Source organism: Echiichthys vipera, assembly GCF_963691815.1.
Source record: "Echiichthys vipera genome assembly, chromosome: 7".
Taxonomy (NCBI): Eukaryota; Metazoa; Chordata; class Actinopteri; order Perciformes; family Trachinidae; genus Echiichthys; species Echiichthys vipera.
In genome coordinates, this window is record NC_139832.1 from 14,199,356 (window position 1) to 14,218,213 (window position 18,858).

At 38.2% G+C, this 18,858-nt stretch overlaps 1 protein-coding gene across 1 annotated transcript in view; it reads right to left on the bottom strand.

The window, feature by feature from the left end:
* The window catches only part of LOC310949103 (uncharacterized protein), a 29,451-nt gene extending 16,233 nt beyond the window's left edge, over window positions 1–13,218 (bottom strand). The window contains exons 1-29 of the mRNA XM_083916436.1: window positions 13,109–13,218; window positions 12,848–12,886; window positions 12,498–12,759; window positions 12,283–12,397; window positions 11,904–11,994; window positions 11,711–11,817; window positions 11,419–11,626; window positions 11,188–11,313; window positions 10,600–10,717; window positions 10,375–10,513; window positions 10,158–10,262; window positions 9,974–10,040; window positions 9,737–9,874; window positions 9,483–9,647; window positions 8,757–8,851; window positions 8,512–8,638; window positions 8,177–8,432; window positions 5,883–5,932; window positions 5,671–5,771; window positions 5,433–5,584; window positions 5,195–5,333; window positions 5,005–5,112; window positions 3,800–3,979; window positions 3,482–3,721; window positions 3,223–3,379; window positions 2,904–3,032; window positions 2,490–2,640; window positions 408–451; window positions 85–270 (exon numbers count right to left, since the gene is read on the bottom strand). Of these exons, the coding sequence (XP_083772562.1) occupies window positions 85–270; window positions 408–451; window positions 2,490–2,640; window positions 2,904–3,032; window positions 3,223–3,379; window positions 3,482–3,721; window positions 3,800–3,979; window positions 5,005–5,112; window positions 5,195–5,333; window positions 5,433–5,584; window positions 5,671–5,771; window positions 5,883–5,932; window positions 8,177–8,432; window positions 8,512–8,638; window positions 8,757–8,851; window positions 9,483–9,647; window positions 9,737–9,874; window positions 9,974–10,040; window positions 10,158–10,262; window positions 10,375–10,513; window positions 10,600–10,717; window positions 11,188–11,313; window positions 11,419–11,626; window positions 11,711–11,817; window positions 11,904–11,994; window positions 12,283–12,397; window positions 12,498–12,759; window positions 12,848–12,886; window positions 13,109–13,187 (3,874 nt within the window). The 5' untranslated portion in view covers window positions 13,188–13,218. The remainder of the gene's footprint in view (window positions 1–84; window positions 271–407; window positions 452–2,489; window positions 2,641–2,903; window positions 3,033–3,222; window positions 3,380–3,481; window positions 3,722–3,799; window positions 3,980–5,004; window positions 5,113–5,194; window positions 5,334–5,432; window positions 5,585–5,670; window positions 5,772–5,882; window positions 5,933–8,176; window positions 8,433–8,511; window positions 8,639–8,756; window positions 8,852–9,482; window positions 9,648–9,736; window positions 9,875–9,973; window positions 10,041–10,157; window positions 10,263–10,374; window positions 10,514–10,599; window positions 10,718–11,187; window positions 11,314–11,418; window positions 11,627–11,710; window positions 11,818–11,903; window positions 11,995–12,282; window positions 12,398–12,497; window positions 12,760–12,847; window positions 12,887–13,108) is intronic.
* Window positions 13,219–18,858: the final 5,640 nt, after the last annotated feature.

Sequence of the window (18,858 nt, forward strand, 5' to 3'; positions counted from 1 at the left end):
GCAAAATAACAATTGAGTATTTGTTATGTTAACAATTAACAATGTCAATTTTGGAAAATCTATCTAATATATAGTTATTCTTACCACTTGGTGTAAAAACAAAGACTGTTGTTGTTGGTTTCGGGGTCGTTGTGGAGCAAATCTCTATGATTCTACTAATATTTCCTCCTTCTCCACAAACAGCGTGTATACAGGTTCCATCTCCATCATGTGTTTGGTATATTGTATCTCCGTACTTGTACACACGTCCTTTATATGAACAAGTGCAAGCTGCAAAATAAATAATCAAATAAGATTTATATAAGTCGTTGTTGTTTAAATATAAGTATATATATATATATACTAGTGTCTTTTAAATTAATCTGTATGTTGTGTTAGATCATAGAACTGGTCATAGCCAGAATTACCTTGGACAACATATGTGCACTCCATCTTTGTTGAAGAACAAGAACTAAAATGTAAATGAAATTAGAAAAGTTTAAACACAATGCATTAACACTATTTTGGCACGTTTTTGTTGTTGGACCATGCCGTGGAACCCAACATCGCACCAGCAAACTGGTATTTTCTTGGGGGGGGGCACTGAGATAATTTCCGTAACTGTGCCGGTTTGGTATCTAGGTACCTTGCTGTGTCCCCATTTGGAGGAGAGGCACAATAGTGGCAATAATGAGCACATCAGCGCACGTGTTTCATAATATTTTGATCACTTTTTTGGTGAAGACATAAACCCCTATATAATCAGTATGTTTCATCTTTAAATTGGAGAGATGCACGCTGTCAAGGGATAACTAATACTACAAATCTACTGCTTACATTTTGTGCAACAAGAACCAGAGTGAAAATAACCACAGAGACCTCTGTGCTAATGCAAACATCAAAGTTGTCCTATAATGAATACTCCACAGTAGTCTTCCTGCCTGCAGTATAAATGAGCAGCCAGGAGACTGACACATTAAAAACAGTCTGCACAGTCACATGAAGAGTCATAGACCAATTAAAACCTCTCACTGCTAATCGGTGTTGAGCCTGAAGCGTTCATTGAACGATAGTTCATGAACTCATTCATATTTCCGGCGAACGTGAACTTAACGTACTGTATAACTGCCTGATGAATGTTACTGTGAATGTGTTCATTCTGGTATCTGTGAATGGCCTGCTCTCTCAGTTTAACCTCATTCAATAGGTTCCCAGATTTCTATAGAGACTTCTAGGTGAAACCATGGCTAAAACACACTGTAAACTGGGCTTAATATGTAGCAGAAAAAAAAAACTGGCAACACCAGCCACCAGTGTCGCACCACTGCATGCATCATCAACAGCAGCATGGAGGCGACAGAAGCATATAGGGGACAAAGCAGCAAAATCTTACATTTCTGTGCAAACTTTCCTGCTGGCTTTCAAAAAGAAAATCCGCACTTCAGTCACATCCACAGCAAAACTGACACGGCGCGTTGAACTGAAGCAACCGGCTAGCCTTTCAAGGTATGTGCAAGCAAATAAAAAAATCAAAACAGTCAAGACAGATCCTTGATACAAAGCCCATTAACTGCGTACAGTTGGAGACCTGCAGCCTTTGAGTAAAGTGAAGAGCCAAACTTTCATAACTTAATTAAGGGGTTGCAGCTAGGGGTGGGCATAAAAATCGATTCATGTAAAAATCGCGATTCTTCTAAGATTCATAATCGATTCAGAACTTTCAAGAATCAATTTTTAAAAACTCTTTTTCGGTCTCGCGGTGCGCACTTCAGGGCTTCAGTAGAACACTGTTGCAGGAGCTATCACTGTCAGTCACTGCCCGTCATTGTGTTTAGGCGCACTTTGGTTTTTACCTCCAGGGAAGGAGAAGCTGGACACGACTCATTCAATATGAAGGTTTGCAAGATGAAAGTCAAGTACTTCGGCAACACTACGAACACCCACTGCAGTCAAGTGAGCAGTCATTCACTTCGACATTTATGGTAAATACATTGAAATTGGCACAGCGGAGCTGACATTAAGGGTTAACGCTTTACTGTCATTCTTTCTCACTCTGCAGAATAAAACTCTTACCTGCAGATGAAGAATAACTTTACACGAGCACACCACGTGAAATACAAGACTTCAAATTGTATCGAAAATATTTTTGTTGTGTCCACGTCCGTTTTTCAGTTTTCAGAATAAAGTTTTACACAACCAGGCCCAAATACCAAATACATATGGAAAAAGGATTAATTGCATAATATTCACAGAACTTTTCACTGTGGAATTTTCAGGATAAAAGGTTTTTCAAAATATAATGTACACTTTCACAATTACCTAATTTATTTACATAAGGATTGCTATTGCTGAAATAAAATAATAAAAGCACTTCACAATGTATTTAAGCAACATGCTATTATGGTATAAGTATACATTATATTCATTATTCCAGCTTTTGTTATAAAGATATTAAGGTTATCATTAACTTTTGCAACAGATGCAGCATTAATAAGATGAAATTGACCTACCAGTTTTGACACTTTTCCTGTGGAGGCATGAGCTCGCCTTCTTCATAATGCTTTCCTTCAGTATCATAGCAGCCACATTCCTCCTTTGACACACACTTCATGGAAACTTCCTCCAAATAAGATCGTTCAGGCGGGCAACTTGGATAGCAACCTTGAAAAAAAATAAATGTTACTATGAATTGCAAACCTAGCCAAGAATAGGTGCGGACAGGAAGTCTAGCCTAAACCATTTGAGTATCACTAGTAAAAGTTAATGAAAAGTCAATAACACAACAGAAAGCACTTAGTTGCCTTGCAAATTGTAATTGTATAAGTGCTTTACCAATGGGCTTTACTAGAAGACATCATGCATGGTCTCTAACTCTCCTAATATAACATTTTAAACACAAACTATTACTTTTATGTCATTTGTACCTTCTAATGCTGGAATGTGATTGTAGCATTTTCCTGAGGGATTCCTGCATGTCTTCATGCACGGTTTTCCGCAAGGCTCATAGTGCCAGTCACACTCTCCATCAGCGTTGTAAAAATCACAGAATAAAGCTAATGAAACGAGAATAAAGGAATATTAAGATTCTGTATAAAATTTGTATAAAATGTTCATAATAAAACAAGAGTTTTGAAATTTGTAAATCCTATAATTGAATCGACAAAGGGAATGATGAAAGATGGTGATCATGAACATACATTTCATTTTTTGTTCATCTCCTCACAACAGGAATAAAACACTCACGACAGATTGTGGGAGTTCTCCATCTCACGCAGACTCCAGCCTCACTACAGGCTCCTGCATATGCTGCTACAGCCGAGCAGAAACACTCACAATCTCCTCCTGTGTTGCAGGAACACGTGTCTCTCACACAGGTTTCATAATAGTTTTGTGGATCCACCTTTTTGAAAGAACGATTGTAAATGAAAGTAGAGGCTGAATATTCTGCTTGCTTATTATACAGGAAGTGATTGAATAGATAGTTACTTGGCGGTTTTCCTACCTTTGAATGGCAAGCAGCAAATACTTGACTGTTTATAATGCTGCAGTGTTTTAATGCCCATGCCTGCCTGTGTGAGTACAAACTGCAGGGATTTTTGAGTGCGTTTGTATTTGGACAGGTAGGTGACACTTTCCAGCTGTTTCCAAACTCATGGGCTTCTACCACAACTTCTTTGTTTCTGGTGGTGAAATCGTTCTTGATATTCCCATCGTAATTCCCACACATACCACAGACTTTGCCCTGGGATAAAATGAGATTGAATTAATCATGCAACCATTATTACCATTCGTTTGTACGCCTGTATATCTCCTCACCCACCTTGAATGTGGACTTGAGCTTGATCATGAGTGCTGTCTTTTTATTCCAAATGAGAACAAGACCATTCTTTGCCTCAATGACAAGATACATGCCCATTGTGTGTACTTTATATGGTATGTCCACTCCTTTGCTTTGTTTGATAACTCTGACTCTTTCCTCCGAAAGTACAATTTCATTGTTCTGAAAGAAACACAATACAATCATTTGAAATCCTGCAATATTCATTTTAGCACTGTAATTATATATGTTTTGAATGACAGTGTTATTTAGGGCTGGGTGATAAGGCCAAAATCTTCTATCCAGTTATAGGTAATTTGAAATCTCACTAACCATACATGACAACATAGCATGTTTTCTGGTAATTTATTGAATACATAGTTTATGTTAAATAACCACATGGTAAAGCCTATTTTTTTACACTCCTGTGTGAATTTAATACTCAATACTACAGAAGGTAAAGCGTCATCCAAAGGGCGTCAATATTGTCGTAAGCCAGTTCGGCCGCATATTTTTCTACATTGTGATAGTATCAATCTAAAAAATAAACATGACAGACATTTCCATATCGTTCTGACGATATACATCTTCCTTCAATTAAATTAAATTCTATTTTAGTGTCAAATCATAACAAAAGTTATCTTCAACAATTTCCATAAAGAATAGGTCTAAACCACACTCTATGATTTATTTATGATTTACATACACCCAACAATTTCCTCACGAGATACAGTGGCTACAAAAATCATAATCCTTTTTACAGACAGTGACGTCAGAACAGACCCATAGGCTCTATGGTGGACAGCAAGAGATGCCCAGCAACCACAATAATAATATTAACAACTATGATAATTATAGAAATATGACTTCTAATAATTATGGCAGTGGATATAATAATATACTAATTAGAATAGTAGCAATTCATCCTATTGCCTTGTACAGAATATGGAAAAATAATTTAAATTTATAACAATATCTGCTCAACTATGTGAAATCATGTGTTGTGTAATCGTGTTGATTTTAATCACATTGAACTGAACTGAAGTGTTAAAGTGATATTCCCTCAGGTATTTCAGATAACGACGTTTCAGTTAATGTTATTGTCCCTTTAGAACACATGATTATGTATCATAAAATCCGAATATGATTTATTCATGAAAACGAATTGAAAGACGATAGGTACGATATAGATGTGATATGTTATGTACCCCTAAGTAGAGTTTGATAGCAGTGGAGCAGATGCTCTCAGTTGTTCCACATGGGATGCTCTCAGTCAGGACCCTAAAAGTGCCGTTCTTATCGTCCCCACAGTAATCCTGAAAGATATGAAAAACAGTATTAAAAGACTGACTTTTGACAAATCACAAAGTCAAAGTTAAATAAAAGTCTGTGCAATACCTGAGTGAAGACATAGCCACAGTCCCCATTAAAGGAGAATTTCTTGTCATCAAAAGTGATGTAATGACCTTCTCCGTATATGGCACAGGTCCCATCACACTGATGATCTGTACATTCCCATGTTCTGCTTTTGCAAGTGCTATGATTTAAATGGATGAATTGATGTCAAGTTATATATTAGTTAATGAATAACAAGAACACAGCACTAAATTAGTGTGGAAAGTATTAAATGGCTCACCAGGTATTGCAGTTCACAGTGACAGTCTGTCCAGAATTATAGGATTCTCCATTGAATGTGCAGGGACAGTTCTCCTCCTTAATACAGCCTCCTTTCCCATCAGACAGCAGGCCGGCAGGACATACACAGCCTGACATACACTGTGTACTTACCTATACAGTGTAACAACAATGTATTTAACACGTCATGCTGCTTTCGTAAACATGTAGAGTATTCAACATCAGCGTCTCAATCTTACACATTCTGTGTCCAGTGTCTGGCAGCTTTTTTGGCACTCGGATCCCTTGGCACCTGGCTTTGCTCTGGAGCAGTTCAAGAACACCATTGGCTGGGTGCATGCTGATGACAATGATAGTGTGTTACAAAGGAAGCCACTGCATGCTTGATGTTGCTCACACTGAGCTTTGCTCTAGAAGGAATACTATGACGAGCTGAGGGCTTTGTACCTACATTCACTTATTTGGCTTCCTGTACATCTTAGTTTTCCACTACGGCAGGTGCTGAAATGCATAGAAAGACATGCAAGTTAATTCTTGCCAAGGCAAAAAAACAACCTAGAACAGTGGTTCCACACTGGTCTGGCCTTCGGGATCTGTATTTATACTTCATCTTTAAGTCATTGCTTACACATATACAGTACGCTAACTTGACAATTTGAGGGTAGCTGGTGACTATTTTAGCACATACTGAGAGAAAAGCAGTGTCCCCCTGACTGATCACATAAAACCAATAACCACATTTACATTGACACTTTAGAGATTTCAATTCACTGAATACTGTTTTTCTTCTTCTTGGGGATTAAACCAAAGCCTCGAGAGGAAACAGTCTAACAAAAGTCAAACCTAGGACATTCTTGTAGCTTGCCACTCCTTCAAAATGAAAATAAAAACTAGAATTACAACCTTACATTCATTTCAGGGATTTCATAAAAGATATTATGTGTATTCATAGTTTTGTTTAAACCCGGTAGCACAGAAGATCTAAACAATCAGCACAGTTTTAAGGTTAGTGTCACAAATTCTGTATCTGACAATCTGTTATGGCGTCGAAAAGATGGACAGAAACATAATGACATCACAGTGACATTGACCTTTTGGGGTATAAAATGTCAACACTTCATCATCATCAGGTCACAGTGACCTTTGACCTCCAAAATCTAATCAGCTTATCCTTGAGTCCAAGTCGACGTTTGTGCCACAACTAAAGAAAGGTCCTCCAGGGGTTTCTGAGCGATTACGTTCACAAAATTGGGATGGTCAGATGTACGTACATTGGAACAACTCAAAAACATAATGCCGAAATACAAATAGAGCTTAAAATTCAATGAAATAACAAGCACTGTGTCAGGAAGTGCAGTGCAGTGTTAAGCAGTTATGAATTGTGGAGCACACTACCTTTCTGCAATTAGCAGTGGAGATCGTTGAAGGGCCGCTATGATGTGCAAGGAAAGTTACTTGTGGTCAAATCTCATTGGCCACCTCTGTGGCCACCCCAGATCTGATAGGTAGTTGGTCAAGTTCATCAACACACTGCCCAACAAATGCTGAAAGGCATCTGAATAACCATACAGTATGCCCACGTCCACTGCAAATGACTCCTTGACCTTTTGATCCAGGAGGAAGTGCATTATTTCAAAATAAAAGTGTTTGCGTAGCAGTAACACCAATTACATATTTTTTGGGCTTATTTTAAATTATTATTTAACATAATCGTAATCTTGAACATAAAAAAAGTTCTTATCCAAACCACCGGTGTGATAAAAAATATCTCTGTCCACATGAAACCGCAAAATCCGCCTGCTATTCCAAAGAAGTGGGTAGCGATACCACTCCTCACACAAAGCCAATCACAAGGCTGGAAAAATTCATACCGGAAAAACAACAATGGCGAACCGAAGCCGGGGACAGATTCCTTTTTGTGAACTGACAGCGATGTTGGTCGGTCTTCCTGTTCACACGACACTGCTCAAACCAGACTTTTCCAAAAAGTTCAGGCTAAAACGGGCAGAGAAACACTGTCACTCACTCACTCACTCACTCACTCACTCACTCACTCACTCACTCACTCACTCACTCACTCACTCACTCACTCATCTTCAACCGCTTATCCGGGGTCGGGTCGCGGGAGCAGGAGCTCTAGCAGAGGACCCCAAACTTCCCTTTCCCGGGCCACATTAACCAGCTCTAACTGGGGGATCCCGAGGCGTTCCCAGGCCAGTGTGGAGATATAATCTATCCACCTGGTCCTGGGTCTTCCCCGAGGCCTCCTCCCAGCTGGACGTGCATGGAACACCTCCCTAGGGAGGCGCCCAGGGGGCATCCTTACTAGATGCCCGAACCACCTCAACTGACTCTCATGAATTTAAAATCAGCAAAATTCAGGAAAATGTGGTAGTTGTTGTATGAGAAACACACCAAGTGCTGATCAGTTGCTAAATAGCACCCGTATTACAAATGACCCGGAAACGCCACTGCTTGTGGGAAATGGCTCTTCAAAATATAAATAAAACACTGTGCTGGATATATATTAAACTTTGGGACCTACTTATCTAAGCAGGATAATTGTATTCACTTAAAAATAATAAATTAACTGTAACATCCACAGTTTGCCTCAAGCTGCAGACCTTCTTTATGACATTCCCCATCTCTCTCTCTCTCTCTTTTTGTTTGTGTCAGCTGGCCAGAAATAATCATTAAAATAATTCTGTTCTGCTTTAATTTCACTTATAACATTGTAATCCTCACCAAGTTTGTCCATGGACTCTGAGGATCTGCCCACGGCGTAACAGCTTGTCTCCCACTTGACAGGCGCATTGTGAGGCTGACACACATTTTCCCTCCTCATTCAGGTAAGTTCCTTCAGCACACCCGCAGCCATCAAGCGGGGTAAAATCCACCTCACATGTTAAATCTGACTGGCTGAGAGAGCGGCAGGTGCGACCACAGCTTGTCATTTGATAGCCATACACAAAAGTAGAAGGGCAGCCAGTCGTGTAATTCTCTTTTGAAAGGAAACAGGTTTGTTTGGTGTCATTAGATTATGAATAAATTTAACTTTGGATAGTTCCGGTTTAACTTACGGCACACGGTGCTCCTCCATCCGTTCAGTAAGACACCTTCAGCGGCACATGCATGGACATAGGAGGCTATGGCAGCACACATGCATATCTCACTGTTATCACAGGCGCAGGAGTCATAAATACAAGACTGTGAGGAGAAGCAGCAACAAGTAAAATTAATAGCTGAAATTTGAAATTGTTAAATAAGGGAAATAACACAAATACAAATACATGTAGGTGGCATACAAAAATAGATCACTGCTTACAGCTTGGTAGTCTTCTGGGTTTATTTCAGAATGGCACTTTGCAAAAATCCCTTTTGGGTCTGACAGCAAGGCGCACCAGTGTTTGGCATATTTCTCTACAAAAACAAATAAACATGTGTATTCATAAAATGTTGTGAAAACTAATTATTAAAGTTATAATCCGTAAGATTTTAATCTAGTTAATTGTCTCTAACGTTACTATCTATCAAAGAGTGAGTCAAAACAATGTTGAGCCGAGTATTACAATATCTGTGTCTGTGGAGACATTGCCTCCCTCCCATTCTCTCGCTATATTAAAATGCACCGCAAGGTAAGTGACGCTTCTTACGTTAGTCAGCAGCAGTTGGTCTTCCCAGGTTGAGCTCATCACTGAAGCGTATGCTGCATTTCATTGTAATCAGAAATGGGGAACTTCCAACTTCTGAGTCAGGCTTGTAGTAAGGGCAGAAGTGTAATAGGAACATGTGTGTGTGTGTGGATTTAAGAGGGGAACATATAGGGGGCAGACCGTAAGTAGAGAGGTGAATGTGTTTCAATAAGTTTTACAATAGTTAAGAAAAGTCAAGACGCATTGCAACCGCGAACGTGACAAGATGGAGGGCCCTGAAAGAACAGGCTCGCCTACATTTACATCTTACCGCCAAAGAGGTCGCTAGAAACAACGTGTCTCAAATCTTGCGAATTACAACTTTAAAATGAGGAGTACAATGTAACAGTGTGACCTACCTTTGTTTATGCTCAGAATGCAGGGGTCCCCAACTATATTGGCCACGTCAGAGCAGCTTGTTTTGGTTTTCCATGTGTTGACAAATGTCCGAGCCGTTCCCTCAGTCAATCCATTTGTGGTTCTGAAGTCATCAGCTTCAACATCATTAAAATCTCCACAAAGACCTGGATAAAGATATTGATACTTAATACTTAATAAAATTGTCTCTGCAAAAGGTGGATTTGACACTATAAACAACAGAAGTGAAACACACCCCTGAGTTTGCCCTTATTGGACACACTGGCTTTGATGTAGACCTGCATAATGGGTGAGAGCTGGATCTCGAGATCAAGCCCATAGTTGGTGTGGAGTACAATAAAGAACGTCGATGGGCTGAAGACCGTTATGTCATCTGTGGGGAGAAAAACATTTCCACATTAAATAAAGAGCTAATTAATCATATGTTCTGATTTTATCTGAGAATAAAAACTAAAAAGAACCAGTCACTCACCAATAAAAAGAGGAAGCTGAGTGATCCGCTTGTTATACAAAACCTGTCCGTTAGGTTTAACTGAAATCTGAAAAGAGACACCAAAATGACCTCAGGGAAAATCTAAACCTTCATGACAGATATGGAGAAAATCCTATAAATATGTGTGTGTTTAGGGGAGAATCCTAATATACTGTAATTTTACCGTGTGTTTAGATAGTAGTAGGCTGACTGCAGTCAGGCAAGTTGATTTATCTGATCTTTTACATTTTGACAGGTCGCCAAAGACACTGAAAGTCCCATTAGTTTCCTATAGTCAAGAAGATAAAAATGCACTTTATTACAAACTGTTAGGTTATGTTCAAGTTGTGTATCTTTGTCTGTGGATTAAAGGATGAGTAAATTAAAGTTTAAATGTTTACCTTAGAGAGAACATAAGAGCAGTCTCCATGGAAAGTATATGTTTTATCATCATAGGTGGAGATGTGGGAGCCGCCCAGCACGGAGCAGATACCAGGACAGTCTGTATTGTTACAGTGCCACTGACCCTGGGTACAGGTGCTGTCAACAGAGTTCAGTCAGTTCAAAAGGACATATCACCTTAAATACTCGTTATAAACATTATACTGAAGATAGTCAGTAATCACCATTCTTGACACGCCCTTGAGTATGATTCCCCTGGATTATATGGCCTGTCGTTGTGTAAGCAGGGGCATGTGTCCGCAGCAACACACCCCTTTTGTGTAATGTCGTCAAAGACGGTTCCTTGGGAGAAACAAAACGGCGTGATTTGTCTGATCTGTAAAGTAAAATGCCCCACACAATGCAAACCCAATCTGTCTTCATGAATTAACAGAACAATACTCCAAGAAGTGTCAAAGATAACAACACCGTCCACATATCTCCATACAAAATCAAAATTAAACTGCATTAAATTCAAACACCTTTTTTAATATCACTGTGCCTGGCCTGACAACTATCACCTTTAAACTGATTGCAGCCAAAGCTTCATCAAATGTAGAATCTCAACTGAGAAGAGTGTTGAGAAGATAAAGCTATAACTTCAGCTTATTTTTGTTACAAACATTGACACTAGTTCAACAGCATGAATTTGCAATTTTGCACATCAATTGCAAAAGTCAAGAGAACAAATTAAGTATAAGGGATTCTGAGTTAATCATGCATGAATGTAAATAAACCAAAACATCATGTGTTCTGATTGTAAATTCACTTACCAGATGGACAGAAGCATCCATCTATGCAGTGATCCTCACACACAAGGCTTCTGTCGGGGTTGCTGCAGGTGTCAGTACAAGGACTACCGCATTCTTTATACTCCATGTTGAAAGGGCATGTTTTTGCTATTGGACACACAAAAAAATACAACTTAGAAACAGTGATTCTGAAATAAATACAGTGAAAACATCAAAGCCCCAACATATAAATGTTTTAAATGCTTATCTTACCACAAAGCTGCTCGGTCTTCCATTGCTGTGGTTCCCCGCCTGCATGAGCACACTGACGGGAGTACTCTGATACGGTTGAACACAAGCAAGTACTTCTGTTACAGTGGCACAGGTCCTTTACACAGGCTTTGATGAAGGATTCAGTATCAATCAGATTATGACAGCTGAGGAATGCAGGTCCTGAGAGCAGGTTTACACAGCTGTCTGTCTGTAGGTCAAAGTATGCAATGTATTTAAATCTTACCTTAATGTTACATACAAAATCATTTGACGCATACCCGGTTTCACATACTTGATTTTCACAGGTCTCTGCAGCTGGAGAGGAGATTTCATCACACTCTTCTGTAGGATCACTGACTTTCCAGTTCTCCCCATAATATTCAAGTGTTACAGACTCCCCTGTTTCCAGAGGAAAAAATAGAGTTTAGCATATGTGAGGAGGGATTTTGTGCAGAATGTTTTAAGCTTTATTATCTAGTATTTACCTGCTTCGATAAACTCATCATAAACCTGGACTCCGTTGAAGTCACCACACAGGCCACAGGTCTGATTCTTGAATTGGGCGTCGAGCTCAACCTTAAAACCAGGTGGAAATTCAAGTTGAATTAAACACAGAAATGAAGGAAATCTCTTAACTATACAAAATCATGCAATTTTTCCTCAATGATTTCCCTTTGATTTAATATGGATGCATTTTGATGTCACCTGAGTCAATTCTCTAATCTCTCGCATAGAAGTAAAACCAAATAAAGTGTAAATACTTTCAGGGCTCAGTCTCTGTGTTTATCTGTTCGCTTTCAACATAATAATGAAAATCAAGATCAGATAGTATTTAAGTGAACAGCGCATAGTGAATACAAATACCCAGAGTGTATCTTCTTCATTCCACATGACGACCAAACCCAGCTTTGCCTCGATTTTGACATAGGAGATAGTGCTTTCAATTGAAATGCCAACCTGGCTGAATGGTATAGTGACACTAGAGGAAAAAAAGCACAGTAAGATGATAAGACATCAACCATCTCTGTAACCAGTACATCAGCTGGCGAAGAAAAGTCAAGTTATCAAAACAGGCTCACAGTTCATCGTTGACTTTGATGAAAGTCTTGGCTAATTCCACAACGGCCCCATCCAGTCTCATAGTGACCTTGTTAATGGTGGTGACACCATTCATCTCCTGCCGTTGGAACTGAATATTGAAACTTTCATAGGTTCCCTTACACTGGGACGTAAGGATGTAGTTGCAAGTGGAGGGAAGCTGGAAGAAATCTCCATCAAAAGTCTTAAAATGGTAATTTCCCCATGTACTGCAGATCTGGTTATTGTGAGCAGGTCTCACTTCTAGTTGGAGATAAAGAACATGCATTAGAGTATAGTTCAAACTGTTTATTATCTTTGGTTTGTTACCGTTCATCTTTGAAAATATTACCTGTTATCAATGGCATTTTGGTCATTGTCTGAACCATGACTGAAAAAAGAAATATACCTTATTAATAGTCAGGCAAAAGCAGTCTGATCATATTTGTACTATGCAGTATTTGCATGAAAAAACAACATTTATCCAACACTTTAGTGGTCTTGATCATATTTTTCCCCAGGCTTCTTTATACTCAATAGACACTGCAGGACAATGAGGTTGGATTTGATATTTGCAGCTCTCTTTGTGTGTCATTGAGTGTAAAGTACGTACCAGTGCTGGCTGCAGTTAGTCCAAGGTAGAGGGTGAGCCATGGTATCACCCATTCAAGTAGCATCCTGGCTGCTCTCATGATCTTCGTGTTGTCTCTGTCCTTACAGGGACGGTTGAGCCAAATGGTCTCACACTACTAATGTCAATTAATATAGTTCTGATGATGTTTGCAGTTAAGGAGTGGTAAAAGAGACACTCTGGGTGTTAACCATTGTGGGTTTTGACTTCATTAAGTTCACACCCATGAAATGGTTGCTTATGACAACATTTCATCTTCATAGGTCTTTAGATTGAAGCGTCATATCCGCCACTCTTAGTCTCCATTTCTCTATTTTGATGTTTATCTTTGCTTAATATCAATACACATCCTATAAATTCTGTTTTAAATTCAACTGTCATACACTGGTTTAAGTTGGTGATATACTGTACTGTGCTTTAATTATGGTATACTTTTTATTCATGTCCTGTTTCATTACAGGGGAAGATTAGTATTCATTCATACTTAAACAAGAATTGTGTACTTTTCTCACTGGTCCATAGCATTGTAAGCTATAGGTTGTGCCTATACATCTTTTAAGTAAATTCATAATTCAATGGCGTATACATTGCTCAAACATTTGATAAAGACTTATAGACCATACCCTGAAACAACACAAATTTACATATCCAAGGTGTGGGTGGGGCAACGCAATATACATTTAGAAAAGTAAAAATAGCTTTTTAATTTCCACCTGCATTCGATACAGACGAATATTTAGCTGCAAACAAACTTTATTTGTTTTGTTGCTATTAAAATTATATTCTTTTTCAGTCCCACACAAGAAAATGGTGCTGTTGACTGACTGTGTTTAGTCCGTTGATGGACGGACATGGCTCCTGCCTAAGGAGCTAAATGTTGTCACTGAAGTAGTCGACTAGCAGACGTATCAGAATGTAAAGCAGTTAGCATCTTTAATTAGTTACTGTTGTAACTGTACGACTGTCAGCTTTGATGCCCGTGTGTTTTCTCTCTGTACTGACAATCCACTCTGAGATGGAGGTTCAAGTTTCAGGTGTCAAAGTTCCCTCATCGACTATTGTTTCACATATTAGACGGCGATTTGTTTATATATCAGTGACGTATAAACTAAAGCTTGCCCGGAATAGGTTTGAATTACAAATTGCAGAGAAGTGCACAGACATCTCCTCCTTCATGAGATGAATGTGAAAACACCTCTTTAGTGACAAACGTTGCTCGGACACAAGTCACTATGGCCATGTCGCATATTTTAGAGGACAGAAACCAACACTTTTTTGAGTGGAGGGACCTAGAGTGACATAATTCTCTGCTTAGGACACAATAACGCAACTTTATCTTTACATAGCTGATATGTGTTTGCTGCTGAATGTTGAGTACAGCTCCTTTAATGTAACTAGAAAAGTGCGCTCAGTAGAGTGCAGATCCCCACCAGGTGCGTCTCCCTCTCCCCTCCTAAACGAAGAAGAGTTGAATCTCACTCAGTTGTCCCACCTGGTTCCCTTACAGTCAATATAATGACAAAGATAACAAAAATGGGAATTTATTGATCTTGTGTCGCGCCTAACTTTAGTGGATCATAACATATTAGGTATGGAATTAATCCAGATAATCCAGTTCAAAATGAGACCAAACTTTAGTATATTTATTTATTTTTATTATGTGAAAAAAATGAATAATGATAAGAAACAAAAAAAGAAACTAAGAATAATAATAAAATAAGGACATTAAAACATTTTTTTAACAGTTACATGTCCAAAAAGGAGTAATAAGAAGAATAAACATATTTAAAACGACCCCTTCTCCATTCACAAACGTTGTGAACATCGTTATCGAGCCACGACGAAGGCCTTCGTGTCGGTGAGAGGGATAATTGTAAAATAAAGGGTCATTTAAAGACTGATTCAACACTAGTTTGAATTTGAAACATCATCCTAAGCTGTGCATGCACTTCAGCCAGCAGGCTTTTAGATGGATGTGGCCCAAAATAAACTCAGATCAATTCACCAAAAACAATTAACATTTTAGTAAGCATAATACAAATAATATAATAATAATTTCTTGTTTGCTGCAAGTTATACAAGGTGCAAGGTGAACTAATATGATGTCAGTTTTGTCAACAAAACCTTCCCACAAAGCATGTCAAAGGAGACACTATTTTGTGCGTTATGACAGCACATCACACATTATGGTTTTTGTATACTGTCATGCAAACAAAAAAGCTTTGCTCTGACGCAGAGTAAATAGAAAAGCTTGCTTTGCACAGTTGTTAACAGTAACATTAGGCTGAAACCTAACAATCCCACGTGAACAGGGGTGTCTTGTGGACATACATGTGCGTTTGTGTGTAGAGCGTCTTTCCCTCTCCATACAGGCTGCCCGTGACTTTGGATTCTCTGTTACTAATTATTACTGTGGCTTCACTGTCCTGTACTATCGCTCAGTGCTTGCTGCTCCATATGAAAACTACAAATTATACTTAAGGTTAAAACATGAAGTATAAAATCATATTTTGCTGGCTGAATGTAGAAAAACTATGTAAAGAAATGCAGCATATTAATGTATTTTATGAATTCTTTGTTTTTGTTACATTTCGGTTTCTATGTTAAAGCCTGTGTAGTTTTCACACATCCTACTTTGTTTAAACTGCCACAGTAACAGTTATTTCAGTATGTTTGTGGAGTGATGCTGAAAGTCGTGCTAGTATGTATAAGAACATGACTGAACAGTTCTGCCTTTTAGAAAAACAATGTCATGATGAGCCTGTTACAAGTGTTCTTAGGTGTAATGTGACATGTGATGGCCCATTTTCCAATATTTGAGTCTAAGGTGTGGTGAAGTCGAGCAACACATCCTTCATCGCACAGTTTTGTTTAGTTCTTTAATTAAATTAAATTAATTGACAGTTAGGGCCCGGTTAAGTCAGCATCACATTTCTTGTTATTCAAAGAATTGCAGTAGTGCTGTTTTTTGTCGGATATATGATCTGTAATATACAGAGTGAAATAAAATACTTTCAAGAATTCATTATTGATAACTGTTATATTTTTCTGTTAACTGGATGTTTAACATGCATAAAATGTGTTTTAATTGTTTGAATTTTTTTAATTATTTGTTGTTTTATGATAATTTGTCCTTTTTTTAATAGTGCAGTGTTCATTTTTAGGACAGCTTAAGAGAAAAGTGTATCATTGTCAAGCAGGGTAGCCTATCTGGTGTCAAATGAAACTGATCTGAAAGGACAATCAGCAAACAAACTCACCTCATCTTGACTTTGGCCTCCTCGCAGCAGTCTGATACAAAGTAAACACCCTGAAATGTTCCAGTGATGCATTAATGTCTTTGTGTATTTTAACGCAAACTGTCAAAGAAAAACATAATAAGGATGTTGCACAATGAAGCAGCTGCAATAAATTACAGCACTTTATCAAACGCTTCAGCCTTACTTTGGATGCTCCTGGACTGAGCTCTACATGTTGCACACACTTTATATAAACACCAGCACACATCTGGATCATGTGGCTAATACATGCTGTATCTCAGAAGTTACGGAATAGAGACAATAAAATGATTTCTTAAGTGTACACGAGATAAACAAAAAGACATCAACAAATAACTGTTCCTATCATTTTCCAGGTTGATTATCTCCTGCAGCCAACAGCCCACAGCGTTGACACATTAAACCTAACAATCACAGTAAATGTGGATTTACCAGTTAAAATAGACTTAGTTTGTATCTCTCCTGTATTACGCTGTTGTCACAGAGATAAGATAAGCATCAGTTTTTTCCCGAAAGATAAATCCCTGGCAATATTTTAAAAAACAGGTCATGAAATAATTTTCTTGAAGGTCAGAATCACCAAAAATATTTTCTGTTTAAAATATTTCAATGTGACACCTTGCTTGTTATATTTCCAAACAAAAGCACTATTGTAAAAATTACAATAGTGCTCAAAATACTCAAATAATGGGAAAGTATAATTAATATACAGTAGATCGATACATCTGATAATAAGACGCTTTGTGATGTGTTGTTTGTGATGTTCAAATCAAGAAAGGACATGTGTCACTTCTGGCTGCCATCTTTGTTTCACAGCTAGGCTAACGTTAGCATAAACGACCCTGAAAGACCGCCAGGGATATTACGTTAATGCATAAAACTTACAAACTGGGGATAAGGTCACAAGCAACCAACACTTCATAATATCTTTCCAGATACAATAAAAAACTTTTCTCAACATCACAAACGGCTACTAGTTCCGGTGGTTACGGTTGGCCCTGACGCTGTTAGGATGAAAGATAAAAGTTCACCTAGCGTACTGTACCGGAAACGTTTGGAAACTGGCATGAGCAGCACGACTGCTATGGCAAAAAAGGTTTTTGTTTTTTTCACTCCACAACATTTAACTGGTAACTTAAGTTATATGTTAAAGTAACTAGTTACTTTACAGATTCAGATTATTAATACACAATATTATCAAAAAAATCAATAACATATTGTTATAGATTAAACTTTACAGCAGTATATAAAGTAAATAAAATCAGCCCCAGCTTTACCAGCTGCAACATTAAAATCATATTTACATTAAGGTTGAATTTGTAGAATCTTCATTAAAAGCTATATTTTTTAACAGAATGAAAGTATTGCTTTTCCATAAAACAATATATTTAGTATGAATTAATATATATATATATATTTTTAATTTTGACTGGTTTAACGATGACTCTCTGTCACGTTATGTTTACATTGTATCAGCCAATAGCAGCCGGCATTGCGGGGTGCCACAGTTGTCTGTTGTTCGGTGCAGCTACTTAAGGCTGGCACTGCTGAAATGGAGTTTGTCAATCCTGAAGTTGCTTTATTATTTGTCCCAGCAGCTGAGTGACCGGAGACGGGCAAAACCAGAGTAAATATAGGCCGAGCATTCACTCCATGGACTGAGATAAAGGAGTTCAACAGCATTAAAACGAACGCTGAAATGGCTTCGTTTCTCCTTGATCGTTAAGCTAACTTTCATGTTTACTTAGCTGTAAAGGCTAACGCTAACTGTCAGTAAAACTCCTCTGCAAAACTTGTTTTTATGGTGTGATTTGTCAGAGGGGATCGGTTCAAACAGGCTCCGGTCTCCTGTAGGCTACTGGACCGGGTCTGCCCAACCTGGCAACCTGAGTGGTGGAATTATTTTCTGTTGCTGTGAATACGATCTTTAGACACTAGATGGTGGTGTTCTGCTCATTCTCCATATTCAACCTTTAATCTATCAGTAATTACAATCAGATAATATAATATTCTGAAACGAGCCATTCTGCATAATAAGTACGTTTACTTTTTGTTGTTTAAGTACATTCTGATGCCAATACCTTTGTACTTTTACTTAAGTAACATGTAATTTAGATTTTAAAAGGTCTGAGTATTTCTTTCACCAGTGGAAGAAGTGAAATAAAATACGCCAGTTAATAAAACTACAATCCCCAGCTTGGAAAATGAAAACCGACCAGAGAGGTTGGTCTGGATGGGAACAGGATACAGATAGGTCCAAGTTGAGGAAATTAAATATAACAGATAATAAATAGATTAAAGCTGAAAAGCTATATGCAGTATAGCCTACCTGTAGACAAATGTAGCCTTTACCTCTCATAGCTGCAATCAAAACAAATATTAAAGAGCACACAGGAATGAATAAAACAAACAATGATACAGGTTGTAAATTTGACGCTGAATTTGATTGCATTC